At 39.8% G+C, this 14,405-nt stretch overlaps 1 protein-coding gene across 1 annotated transcript; it reads right to left on the reverse strand.

The window, feature by feature from the left end:
* Positions 1–5,912: 5,912 nt before the first annotated feature.
* Positions 5,913–12,902, reverse strand: cbln18 (cerebellin 18). Its single transcript, XM_061919478.1, has 7 exons — positions 12,824–12,902; positions 12,061–12,157; positions 6,806–6,985; positions 6,544–6,693; positions 6,384–6,472; positions 6,213–6,293; positions 5,913–6,113 (listed from the first exon to the last, which is right to left on the reverse strand). Exons 2-7 carry the CDS (start codon positions 12,155–12,157, stop codon positions 5,985–5,987), a joined length of 726 nt encoding a protein of 241 aa, XP_061775462.1. The 5' UTR covers positions 12,824–12,902; the 3' UTR covers positions 5,913–5,984.
* Between the last annotated feature and the right edge of the window lie 1,503 nt (positions 12,903–14,405).

The following is a 14,405-nucleotide window of genomic DNA, read 5'->3' on the forward strand; positions in this document are numbered from 1 at the left end:
AAGCAACCAAGAGATCCGATTCTGTCCTAGGCTTCCCAGTAGTACAGGGAGACCGAACTGTCCAATGCTCATCCAGCCAGGGCTCCGTAATGCTCGTTCTTCCCGACGCTCAACGCTAGCTCCGCAGCCCCGTCTCGGCCTCCACATTTCTTCCGGTCTCTCCACGCGGACTCTATTATGGAAGAGAGCCATCAGCTGGTTTCCAGTGCAAACATAAAAAGCGGAGCAGAAGCTACGGAAGGGCCTCCCTTGGTTGCGCAGTCCAAAAGAGGCCTAGAGCAAAAGACAACGAGGAAACTTCAAGAACACACAGCAGGAAAGACATGAGCACAGAGCTCCTGCAACCAGCAGCCACCACTGAGGTGCTTCTCCTTTGTGAGATAAATAATCGACCCCTGGGGTCGGCAACCCAAAATGTTGAGCCATATTGGACCACAAATACAAAAAAGTAATCGGTCCGGAGCCGCAAAAGATTAAAAGACTTATATAAGTGTTAGAATGATGGCAACACATGGTGTACGTAACTAATTTAGCTATGTTAACCTACTATCAAAATGACTATGTGTCGCAGGCTGACACATTTTTACAACATTGGAAAACATTAGTAAAACTACCCAGAGGGTGAGAAGTCTTAGAATGACCAAATGTATATATGTGTGTGTCTTAAGTTAAAGGAAACTACAGGCCGTCTTCTTTAAATGGATTTATTACAATCTTTGCAGGTTGGGTAACGTTTGCTGTGGTCTGGAACAACATGGCGCACAAACAACTATCAGAAAAGCAGCCAATATTACATACAGATAATGTGTCATGAAACACAAACTAAACACACAGACGACATACCATAGTAAAGGATATTAAATGAGCTCAAATATACCTACAAACGAGGCATAAAGATGCAACATGTACATAAAGCTAGCCTAAATAGCAGGGCTGCGAATCTTTGGGTGTCCCACGATTCGATTCACTGCGATGAGGTGGCGACTTGCCCGATTGTAGCTGAGATAGGCGCCAGTGACCCCAAAGGGAATAAGCAGCAGAAAAGGGATGGATTGATGGACGATTCGATTCAATACCGATTCTTGGGGTCACGATTTGATAATATATCGATTTTTTTCGATTCAATTCAAAAACGATATTTTTCTAATTCAAAACGATTCTGTATTCATTCAATATATAGGATTTCAGCAGGATCTACCCCAGTCTGCCGATATGCAAGCAGAGTATGAGTTGGGAAATTGTTTTAGATGTAAATATAAACGGCATACAATGATTTGCAAATAATTTTCAACCCATATATGCACTACAAAGACAAGATATTTGATGTTCAAACTCATAAACTTTACTTTTTTTTGCAAATAGTAATTCACTTAGAATTTCATGACTGCAACACATGCCAAAGTAATTGGGAAAGGGCATGTTCACCACTGTGTTACATTACCTTTTCTTTTAACAACACTCAATAAACGTTTGGGAACTGAGGAAACTAATTGTTGAAGCTTTGAAAGTGGAATTCTTTCCCATTCTTGTTTTATGTAGAGCTTCAGTCGTTCAACAGTCCGGGGTCTCCGCTGTCTAATTTTACGCTTCATAATGCGCCACACATTTTCAATGGGAGACAGGTCTGGACTGCAGGTGGGCCAGGAAAGTACCCGCACTTTTATTTTTATGAAGCCACGCTGTTGTAACACATGCTGAATGTGGCTTGGCATTGTCTTGCTGAAATAAGCAGGGGTGTCCATTAAAAATACGGCGCTTAGACGGCAGCATATGATGTTCCAAAACCTGTATGTACCTTTCAGCCTTAATGGTGCCTTCACAGATGTGTAAGTTACCCATGCCTTTGGCACCAATGCACCCCCATACCACCACAGATGCTGGCTTTTGAACTTTGCGTCGATAACAGTCTGGATGGTTCGCTTCCCCTTTGGTCCGGATGACACAATGTCGAATCTCGGGCCCAGAGAAGCCGGCGGCGTTTCTGGATGTTGTTGATAAATGGCTTTCGCTTTGCATAGTAGAGCTTTAACTTGCACTTACAGATGTAGCGACGTACTGTATTTAGTGACAGTGGTTTTCTGAGGTGTCCTGAGCCCATGTGGTGATATCCTTTGGAGATTGATGTCGGTTTTTGATACACTGCCGTATGAGGGATCGAAGGTCACGGTCATTCCAATGTTGGTTTCCGGCCATGCCGCTTATGTGAAGTGATTTCTCCAGATTCTCTAAACTTTCGATGATATTATGGACCGTAGATGTTGAAATCCCTAAATTTCTTGCAATTGCACTTTGAGGAACAATGTGTTAGGAAATGTACAATAGTGTGACCCCGGGATGCAGAAACGGGAGGCAAGGTAGAATACAAAAAACGAAAACATTTAATAAGTCCAAAAAGGGGTGACAAAAAGCGATGGGGCAGAAGTGCACACCATGAATACTAACAAAACCGTTTCTTCTGTGGTCGGCGGGGAAAAAGCCAGGGCGCACTTAGCACAGCAAAAGTCCTCTTTAAATCAAGGAGGCTAGGGAAAAAAAACACATTGAAGTTACGATAAACATGACTAAGAAAAGGCAACGTACCGAGACAGATGAGGCGAGGCAGGCACATGTAGGTGCAGGGTTCAGGAAACAATAACTGGCAAGGTCAAGCTGTGAGTGACGAGCCTAAATACAGGTGAGCTAATTGCAAGCAGGTGCGCCACAAGGTCCGCCCCTCGCCGAGGACGAATCACTAAAAAAACACAGGTGCAGACAAGGAGAAGGCAGGAACACACTAAAAACACAACACGTTGTTCTTAAACTGTTTGACTATTTGCTCACGCAGTTGTGGACAAAGGGGTGTACCTCGCCCCATCCTTTCTTGTGAAAGACTGTGCATTTTTTGGGAAGCTGTTTTCATACCCAATCATGGCACCCACCTGTTCCCAATTAGCCTGCACACCTGTGGGATGTTCCAAATAAGTGTTTGATGAGCATCCCTCAACTTTATCAGTATTTATTGCCACCTTTCCCAACTTCTTTGTCACGTGTTGCTGGCATCCAATTCTAAAGTTAAGGATTATTTGCACAAAAAAATTATGTTTATCAGTTTGAACATCAAATATGTTGTCTTTGTAGCATATTCAACTGAATATGGGTTGAAAATGATTTGCAAATCATTGTATTCCGTTTATATTTACATCTAACACAATTTCCCCAACTCATATGGAAACAGGGTTCGTAGTTTCTGCCATGATAACAGTAATTACACGTAGCCGTTCTTTTGAACAAATGGGGAAAGGGGGAGTGATGTATGCGGTAAAGCAAGTTAGGCACATTTGTAGTTTTTTGTACCTGCCACCCTCCTCAAAGTTGCTTAGTGTCAGTGACAGACCCCCACAGGCCATAACAGAGATGTCATGCAACTAGTTGTAAGTCGATGCATCATCCGAAAAGTGGTGAAAATATTTTATGAACGTTCTTCTTTAAATCCACACAAGCACGAGATTGGAGGCCAAAACCTGCTTAATGTATCTCATTTTATGTATCAAAGTGCAAGCGTCAGCATTATTCAGCAGCAAGTGCAGCTGTGTTAGGAGTCTCAAGACATGACACTGTAAAATATAAGGCAGGTTAAATATCAGAAATCATGGTCTAACAAGTAAGCGATATAGCACAGACTTTTACGAGTAATTGCAAATTCGCACATAATCACGTGATGAAAGGAGTTTAAGTAAAGCAAACGGTTTATTCCAGTGTTTCTTAACCATAGAGCCATAAGCCATTGTTGGGCCACGAGCGTCCACTAGAGGGCTATCAAAAAAAATCAGTTTCTCAGGTGTGGTCCGACGCATGGGCCGCAGCAGTACTCTATTGTAATACACTTTTCCACCACCTGTGGCAGTAAAGACAATTACAAACAAACAGAAGAAGTCTGGAACTAAAGTCATTGAGAAGGTTCTGAAGCACAAAAAATATGACCCAAGTAATTAAGCTGTATTTTCATTGGCACTCTAATTTTAATGATGGTTTCTTTAAGAAACCTATTGTTATTTATTATGAATGTAGTTAATTTATTTATAATAACAATATCACTAATACTTGGTTAATTTTCAAGTAACGGAATGTGAATAGAGTATTGTTGGTGCTTTTTGGATGTTTTTTAGAGGGATTTATGGGTAGAATACAAGGCATTGACTCCATTCTAACTAGGCTTTAATTTCCATTTGTTTACGGATTAGAATGCATCCAAAAAATAATACATTCATCGTCATGTCTTTCATAATGATTGTCAACGATAGGCAAAATTCCCCTTTAATACTGACTTAATTTCGATTAAAAATCAGCATGAATTGTTTTATTAATTTTTGTCTTGTAGATTAGAGTGTTTTATGTATTGTATCCCTGCGATGAGGTGGCGACTTGTCCAGGGTGTTTATGTATTGTATCCCTGCGATGAGGTGGCGACTTGTCCAGGCTGTACACGCCTTCCGCCCGATTGTAGCTGAGATAGGCGCCAGCGCCCCCCGTGACCCCAAAGGGAATAAGTGGTAGGAAATGGATGGATGGGTGATGTTTATTTCTGCATAATTGTATGTGAATGTATTCTTATTAGTTTTTATGAGGGGCTTCACGGTGGCAGAGGGGTTAGTGCGTCTGCCTCACAATACGAAGGTCCTGCAGTCCTGGGTTCAAATCCAGGCTCGGGATCTTTCTGTGTGGAGTTTGCATGTTCTCCCCGTGAATGCGTGGGTTCCCTCTGGGTACTCCGGCTTCCTCCCACTTCCAAAGACATGCACCTGGGGATAGGTTGATTGGCAACACTAAATTGGCCCTAGTGTGTGAATGTGAGTGTGAATGTTGTCTGTCTATCTGTGTTGGCCCTGCGATGAGGTGGCGACTTGTCCAGGGTGTACCCCGCCTTCTGCCCGATTGTAGCTGAGATAGGCGCCAGCGCCCCCCACGACCCCGAACGGGAATAAGCGGCAGAAAATGGATGAAGTGAAGTGAAGTGAATTATATTTATATAGCGCTTTTATGAGTCGCTTCTTTTGCAGTATAATTGGTTAGTATTTTCTTTGTAATCAGCCTGAACTAAGGTTTGATACTAATAGTTGTGAATGATTAGGGTTGCAAAGGGGTGGAAAGTTTCCGATAACTTTCCACCCCTTTGCAACCCAATAATGACATGAAGAGAATAAAGTAAAGTACCAATGATTGTCACACACACACACACACACACACACACACACACAAGGTGTGGCGAAAATTTTCTCTGCATTTGACCCATCACCCTTGATCACTCCCGGGGACGTGAGGGGAGCAGTGGGCAGCAGCGGTGGCTGCGCCCGGGAATCATTTTTGGTGATTTAACCCCCAATTCCAACCTTTGATGCTGAGTGCCAAGCAAGGAGGTAATGGGTCCCATTTTTATAGTCTTTGGTATAACTCGGCCGGGGTTTGAACTCACAACCTACCGATCTCAGGGCGGACACTCTAACCACTAGGCCACTGAGTAGGTTTTATGAGTGGAATATGAATACTTTTAGATATTTAAGGAAAGTAAATTAAAAAATAATCTTATATTTAATGATGATTATGATTTCTGGTCATGTTAGGCCAGCAGAGAAGGCTTTGCTGGCCCTGACGGCACACCACTGCATTTCGTCTCCGTTAACATTTTTGTCTCGTTTTTATTCATTGCATAAATAGTCAGTTTATTTTGTCAGTGTTTTAGTTAATGTGTATTTGTTTTGATTTGTTAGTGTCCCATTTTAGTCAGGGGAAATGAGGCCAAAAATATTAAAACTGCAACGGGGAGTCCTGATCAGGGAGGAGGTTGCGGAATCTCTTTTTGGCCAAGAGGAGAAGAATGCCGATTTACCATGTACACAAATTGGTATTAATCAAATATTTTAATCAAAGAAACTTAATATAGTGCCCTACTGATATCATTTGAGCATGAAATGAGTAGGATATCCCCTCTTGTGTTTTTGGGGTTGCGGTTACTCATCTGTGTAAGCATACAGCATGTAACCAGTAAAGACATTAGAGTATAGATTTGTACAGAGTTTTCTTCCAGACTCCAGCTCCATGTACACCTGATCGCCTCTCTGCATCTCCACAGTAAGCGTCTAACAACACAAATAACAAAAAAAAAAAAAAAAAAAATCAATAAACAGCTGACTGAAACTGCGTGTTTCTTTCCATTTTGGATCAATTGGACTGATTACATGACTGCCGCTGTCTTCAGCATCTTCTCGATTGTCCTCCCACACGCTGGTCAGCACCTCGCCATTCTTCACCATCACAACCTGCGAGGAAACACCCACTTTAAGCTTCAAAATGTTCCATGTCATGTCATGGCAACGCTATTCATTGTGTGGGAGGATAATTGTGTCTACTTTGTGGTACAGGCGCTGGTTCAAGTTCACCGCTGAGTAGACGGTGCAGGAGAAGACATAAACTCCGGCATGTGGCGCTGTGAAGACGCCTGCGAGACATGATGGTGAGTGAGTGAGTCTAACGGTGGCAAGGACAGGTATAAAGGTGAGTGTTTCCTACCCAGAGAAGGGTTGTATCCATTGCCGTCATTCAGAGTCACAAGAGTGTAAGGTATCGGTACATTGGTGTTGAAAGGCCCAAAGCATTTTTCATCAGAAGTCGTTAACAGATATGGGTCTATACCGGCTTTGAAGGCAATCTTAATGCCAGCTGTGAGAGGGGGAAAAAAGTAATTACAGTCCCACTTTGTGAGATGATCCGACCAATTGCCACTGCTGTTTTGCCTTCGCCCCTTTCTGTGCACGTGAACGGACAAACTTACCGGTTAAAGCGCCCACTCTGCCCCTGAGCATGGCGATACCGTCCCCCAAAGACGCCAGCCTCCTGAAGGTTTCGTCCTCAACTCGGAACAAGTCGTTGGCCGCGCAACAGCACCCGCGCAGGCGGTTAAAGGTACAGTCGCAGTCCCACGCGCCACAGAGCAGGGTGTCTTCCATGTGGACTGAGACAGGACAGAACGTTGAAGCTCTTGTTTGCTGACTTTTAAGTTTTCAGTCGTCGATCAAAACTATTACCCTAAATTGATTAACATGGGCCCCGACTTAAAAAAGATGAAACACTTTTTCGGGTGTTACCATTTAGTGCAGGGGTGTCAAACGAAAAGGTTTTATCCGGCCCGCGGGATGAGTTTGCTAAGTATAAAAATGAGCCGGAATTTTTGAATGAAAGAAACTGCTGTTCTAAATGTGTCCACTAGATGTCACAATAGCAATTCTTGTATTTTTGTCGATGATGCTAAATATGTAAAAAAAATAAAAAAAAACACATGATGTTAGCGCACCAGTGGAGGAAAACAATCAAACTGCATAGATAAAATACTGTAATTTGATTTTGATATTATTTTTTTATCTTTATAGATTGAAAATGAACACCAATGAGTTGACTGATGTACATTATCACATAATTTATTCAGAAAGTATAAATAACGTCAAAAAAAGATAGAATACTATTAAACGCAACATGTAAGTGTAAAAAAAATAAATAACAACAACATATTGATTAGCACATTTTTTGTTCTATTTTAAAACAAAGAAAACTATCTGAAGTTGTCTTCATTTTTATGTTATCGCGCCGTTATTTTACCAGTCCGGCCTACTTGAGAGTAGATATTTATCCATGTGGCCCCCGATCTAAAATGAGTTTGACACCCCTGATTTAGTGGTCAATTGCACGGAATATGTACTGTACTGTGCAATCTACTAGTAAAAGTTTCAATCAATCTATCAAACAATGGGACACGTTGAATATACAGTGCATTCGGAAAGTAATCCCAGTGCTTCACTTTTTCCACATTTTGTTATGTTGCAGCCTTATTCCAAAAGGGAAAAGGGAATTTTTGTCCACAAAATTCTATAAACAACACCCCATAATCAATATGTGAATTTTTTATTTTATTTTCAAATGTATTAAAAATAAAGAAATCAGATAAATAAGTATTCACAGCCCTTGCTCGCTACTTTATTGATGCACCTTTGGCAGCAATTACAGCCTCAATTATTTTTGAATATGATGTCACAAGCTTGGCATACCTATTTTCGGCCAGTTTCGCCCAATCCTCTTTGCCTCTCAAGCTCCATCAGGTTACCTGGGAAGCATTATTTTTTTAATACAGGATGTCTCTGTACATTGCTGCATTTATCTTTCCCTCTATCTTGACTAGTTTTCCAGTTCCTGCCACTGGAAAACACCCCCACAGAATAATGCTGCCACCACCATGTTTCACTATACGGATGGTATTGGCCTGGTGTTGAACATGGCACCTGGCATTCATGCTAAAGAATTAAATATTTGTCTCATCAGACCAGATTATTTAGTTTCTTTTGATCTGAGAGTCTTTCAGGTGCATTTTGTCAAACTTTTTACAAAGAAATGGTTTCCGTTTTTCCAGTATACCATACAAGCCTGATTGGTGGGATGCTGAAGTGATGGTTGTCCTTCCCGAAGGTTCTCCTCGCCACGGAGGAATGCTGTAGCTCTGACAGAGTGACCATCGGGTTCTTAGTCACCTCCCTGACTAGACTAAGAGGAATGCAGCAATGTACAGAGGGATTCTGGATGAAAACCAACACTTCCCATCCAATCTGATGGAGCTTGTGTAATGCTGCAAAGAAGAATGGGCAAAGAGGAAAGGGCGAAACTGCCCAAAGATAGGTGTGCCAAGCTTGTGGCATCGTATTCAAAATGACTTGAGGCTGTGATTGCTGCCAAAGGTGCATCAACCAATTGTTGAGCATGTTCTATTTTATTTTTTTATTTTTGATAATTCAGCAAAATCAAAAAACAAAACGAACCCTTTTTACACTGTTAATATGTGGTATTGAGTGTATAATTTAGGGACAAAAATGAATTTATCCCATTTTGGAGTAAGTCTGTGTAACAATACAAAATGTGGAAAAAGTGTGAATGCTGTGAATACTTTCCAGATGCACATTATGGTGCACATATTTCATTGAATGCAACATCATTGTGGTTGTTTTTATCAATAGTGTAAAAGATTGTACAATTCTACAGCATTGTACTGAGTCCATCAATCTTTTCATTCCTTTTTCGGGTCCAAAGTTGAGCTAGAGTCTATCCCAGCTGACTTTTGGGTCACCAGTCAATTGCAACTATTTACGAGTTCTAATATCGATAAAAAGTACTAGGTTGAGCCAACATGCACATTTCTTGGACTGTGGGAGTAAACCAGAGTACGAATAAACTTGTACCGAAAAACAGTCATCCCTCGCCTCTATCGCTTTAAAATTTGGGCTTCACTCTATCGCAGTTTTTCAAAATATATTTATTAGAAAATCATATCATGGATCTTCACTGTTTGACTACAGCCTGTTATTAGTAAAAAAAAAACAGAGGCATGTTAAAGCAAATTTTACTTAAAGGCCGACTGAAATGAGATTTTCTTATTTAAACGGGGATAGCAGGTCCATTCTATGTGTCATACTTGATCATTTCGCGATATTGCCATATTTTTGCTGAAAGGATTTAGTAGAGAACATCAACGATAAAGTTCGCAACTTTTGGGCGCTAATAAAAAAGCCTTGCCTGTACCGGAAGTAGCAGACGGTGTGTGCGTGACGTCACGGGTTGTGGAGCTCCTCACATCTGAACATTGTTTACAATCATGGCCACCAGCAGCGACAGCGATTCGGACCGAGAAAGCAACGATTTCCCCAATAATTTGAGCGAGGATGAAAGATTTGTGGATGAGGATAGTGAGATTGAAGGAGTAGAAAAAAAAGAAGAAAAAAAAGGCGAGGGCAGTGGGAGCGATTCAGATGTTATTAGACACATTTACTAGGATAATTCTGGAAAATCCCTTATCTGCTTATTGTGTTACTAGTGTTTTAGTGAGATTATATGGTAACTGAAAGTCGGAGGGGTGTGGCCACGGGTGTGGTGACAGCCAGTGTCTCCGGTGGGAGGAGGCAAGAGAGTCCGCAGCTGCAGGAGGACGCAAGCTCCGCTCATGTCTACGGTAAGAGCCGACTTATTACCACAATTTCCTCACCGAAACCTGCCGGTTGACATGTGGTCGGGAACCTTGTTCGCTTGACCGTTCTGTTCCGTAGTAAAGCTTCACCTTTGGGAATGTAAACAAGAAAACACTGGCCGTGTTTGTGTTGCTAAAGACAGCTGCAATACACCGCTTCCCACCTACATCTTTCTTCTTTGACGTCTCCATTACTAATTGAACAAATTGCAAAAGATTCAGCAACACAGATGTCCAGAATACTGTGTAATTATGCGATTAAAGCAGACTACGTATAGCTTGGATCGGGCTGGAAAAAAATGTCCGCTACAATCCGAGACGTCACGTGCACGAGTCATCATACCGAGACGTTTTCAACAGGATACTTCGCGCAAAATTTAAAATTGCCATTTAGTAAACTAAAAAGGCCGTATTGGCATGTGTTGCAATGTTAATATTTCATCATTGATATATAAACTATCAGACTGCGTGGTCGGTAGTAGTGGGCTTCAGTAGGCCTTTAATGTTTGGCCTAAACTAAGCATTTTCAATCTTAAAAAATAAAAATAACTTATAAAAAATTAAGGTATTGCTATTTATTGCACAGCAGATCATCATCATCATCGAAAACATTACAGTATTTCTACAGGTTAGTGGTTCTGTTTAGAAACTTTGTGCGTGTGTGTATGTATGTTGTGGGTGTCTATATCACCGCATGGTTGAAGTGGGAGTCTTTGAGCACTTCACGATTTGATTCTGATTCACGGAGTGACAATTCAATTCAAAATCGATACACGATTAAAAACAATTCTCATAACATATTATTTGGTGTATAAATTGTAATAAAACTTTTCCAAAACAGGTCACAGGTTACAAAAGCTCCTCTTGGCTGTTGATGCATGACTTATACGCTCAGTGTTGGTCTAAAAGCCCATCCATCCATCCATCCATTTTTTACCGCCTATTCCCTTTGGGGTAGCTTGGGGCGCTGGCGCCTATCTCAGCTACAATCGGGCGGAAGGCAGTGTACACCCCGGACAAGTCGCCAACTCATCGCAGGGCTAACAGATAGACAGACAACATTCACACTCACATTCACACACTAGCTCAGTGTTGGTCTGAAAGCCATCTTTTTAAAAATTTATTTTTGACATTTTATAAATAAAAATCACAGAATGTTAATACAAGGAGAATAGAGCAACCTCATCTCCAACCTAATTCCAGCTAAATAATAGATGGGTTTGAAATTATACAAAGCATTTGAGAAGCTATACAAATACAATACTTACAACACTAAAATATGAAATATGAAAATTAATAAAAGCAAAAGTGTGAATAATGTCAAAAATAGTTGCATAATATTTTTTTATCCAAAAATTGGCAACACTAAATTGACCCTAGTGTGTGAATGTGTCTATCTGTGTTGGCCCTGCGATGAGGTGGTGACTTGTCTAGGGTGTACCCCGCCTTCCGCCCAATTGTAGCTGAGATAGGCGCCAACGCCCCCCGCGACCCCAAAAGAGAATAAGCGGTAGAAAATGGATGGATGGATGATTTAAAAAAAAATACATAATAAAAAATAATAATACTTTTTTTTTTAATAAAGTCCCCAAATCATGAATGCATTTAGAATAGGAATAAATAAATATCGCAATTTGGATGTGAATTTATTTTTTGTGTCTTATGTCTTTTGTATACAACATTACATCATATGTGTTATTTATCTTACTATTTCTACCATATAGGGTAAAACAAGTGTTGTTTCATGTTGAGAAGTATCTAATAAAGCTAAAAAACATAATGTATTTTAAATCATAGCATGTAATGCATTAAAAAAAACTATGAAAATTTTTCATCTAAAATTTATACCACAGACTGTATAGTACAAGGAGAGATGCTAAGATCAGCAACATATTAGAAACCTCTGATGCAGTACATACAGTTCCACAAGCCTGCGAAAATACAGCCACAATAATATTAAATATATCTATACTAATATAAAAAAAACCAAAAAAAAACTGAGAATGCCTGTTCTTTGCAAAGCTTACTAGCGCTATCTTTGAGTATTTGGTTGATGGACTGGGCCTCAGCACAACCATGGAGAGAGACCACCCCCAATAGGATCAAAAGGGGTGATACAAGCATCTGAAATAAAAATACAAATTTTTAGAAACATGCAACAAGCAGCAAGAGAGATAATTATTTTTCAATGATTATTTGTTTTCTGCTTATCGGCAACTTTTACATATTACCATTCTTTCATTCATATACTCGCACATTGTCTTTATTTTATACTGGAGATCCTTGAAGTCTGGACTATTTTTTCTTTAAATAAATCAAATACAATTATGAGGTTTTTTTTTTTTTTACTTTGATGTGTATTTATTATTATTAGAATTACATAATACATGTTTGTATGTATTATATTTTAACATTTGTATTTGTATTTATAAAATAATTGACATTATCACATATCTTATTATTCATGTTCTGCAGTATTCATCGTACGCATTAATCAGTAAACCTATCATTTCTATACTATATGTGTATGTTATACAATATGTGAAGACTTTATGGACACCCTGTATATCAGCTGAGAGAAACCACATGACTGTACTCTACTGTCGTTTGGACTTGAATTTGATATGTTGAAAATTTCAACAGTCAACACAAAAAACTGAAAAAAGTGACTGAGCATTTAAGTTTTTTTTAGCCACAGTTTTTCTTCTGCCTCTAAGATAAACAACTTGACTGTGTGCTCTTAACATATACACACTATAAGAAAAAAAAGGATACAAGCATTAAACTTACTGTGTTTGATCTTCTTCTCTGTTTTGAAAAGTTGTGTTTTGTAAGATCCAGTCTCTTGGTCTTGTGTCGAAAGAGTACTTTCTGCCATATGGCTTCTTATTGATGTGACCCTCCCTTGTGGGGGTGAACGAAACAAGCGCCACCTACCCATTGGTTAAGAATATCAGATCACAGCCCTGACATTTCAAGACTCATGGTCCACTTTTTGGTAACTCACATCCTTGGCCAAATAGTTCATGCATGGTTTTACTTTACAGTCTTTTGAAAAACCAAAGGCTGATATCATGTCACCTTATAGGCACCCTTTCTTTTGAGAGTCACCTCCTACGAGAGACCCGATATGAAGAACATTGTTGTTAGATCTCTAGGGACAAAAATCATCTGAGAGAGGAGCGTGGTCAGTTTGTGGTAACAACAATCAATAGCCTGATTCTCACACTGGTATGGAAGAAAAAACAATATAGCCCTATAGCGTGTAGGGTTGCAAAATATACTTTACTCGTCAAGTTTTGTTAGAAACACAGATGATGCGATGATATATTTTTTTGTTACAGTTACCGGGGAAAGGTAAAAAGCCCAATGTATAGTGAAAGTCACATCCTACAGGCCGTACGAGTTTTTGTAACTTTCTAGAAAATTGACAAAAGATAATTTTCCGTTTTACTTCAGCTCAAACTAATTTGTTTGCCCGTCTATCATTCCGCAAAACTAAGACATACCACATGCTAGCCAGTCACTCCCTGTGCTTAATTTTTCAACAGCAAAATAATCCACCATGGGGCCAATTAGAGTTGTGAGTGCCAGTTCTTTGATAAACAATGTGAGAAACACTATTTGAATTCAAGAAAGTACAATGGACTCTTGATTTACCAAGCCCTCTTCGATTTACAAGGCCAAATAAAAGTATACTTTGGTGTACGAACAGTGTCTCTATGTATGAACGTTTTTGCAATCCCATTTTTGTGCCAGGCAGCACAGCAATTGTGGGCAAAAGACAAGGTAAAAATCCAAGAGGGAACAAAAACAATGTACAACATTGGGAACTGCCTATTCTCAAAAAAATAAAAAGGTTAAGGGAGACATCTAGTGCCCCCCGGTCCTTAGCTTTCTGGAAATGTGGCTTCTAGAAAATTTTAGTTGAACAGCTGTTCTATGTCCAATAATTTGCCTCACACACAGTCCTGGGTAGTTTTTAGCGTAGTAGGTATACTTTTGTGTTACCTTTATATGTCAGCCTATAAATGTTTTATGTTACCTCAGTTGTTGTTTTTTGTTACAACTTCACATGTGTGACTACACTTCTTTTTTTCATTTAGACAAAGTGTATATACCCGTCGGACCTTAAAAAATCACCCAAAAACAAAAAATCCAGGTCAGGAACATTTTTTATTTACTACTTCAATGTCACTGTTGGATCACCGGTCCTTCTGCAACCAAATGGCTGTTCATGTTTTGAGTGATTGATGAATTTTCCTCCCAACAGTTGGAATTTTGTCAAGTCTCTTTGTCTGTTCATGTTCTCTTTAAAGCGCTTACAAATAAGAAAGGAAAAAATCCTGGTGAACGTCATTGATCATAAAAC

The sequence above is a fragment of the Nerophis ophidion genome, linkage group LG13 (assembly GCF_033978795.1).
Source record: "Nerophis ophidion isolate RoL-2023_Sa linkage group LG13, RoL_Noph_v1.0, whole genome shotgun sequence".
Lineage (NCBI taxonomy): Eukaryota > Metazoa > Chordata > Actinopteri > Syngnathiformes > Syngnathidae > Nerophis > Nerophis ophidion.

Bases quoted from the DNA above. Each gene is read 5' to 3' on its own strand.
- cbln18 (XM_061919478.1), bottom strand. From the start codon at position 12,157: ATGCTTGTATCACCCCTTTTGATCCTATTGGGGGTGGTCTCTCTCCAT. The intron at 6,986-12,060 runs GTAAGCTTTGCA...GTCCTGTCTCAG, and splicing joins AATACTCAAAGATAGCGCTA to TCCACATGGAAGACACCCTG. The intron at 6,473-6,543 runs GTAGGAAACACT...CATGTCTCGCAG, and splicing joins TGGATACAACCCTTCTCTGG to GCGTCTTCACAGCGCCACAT.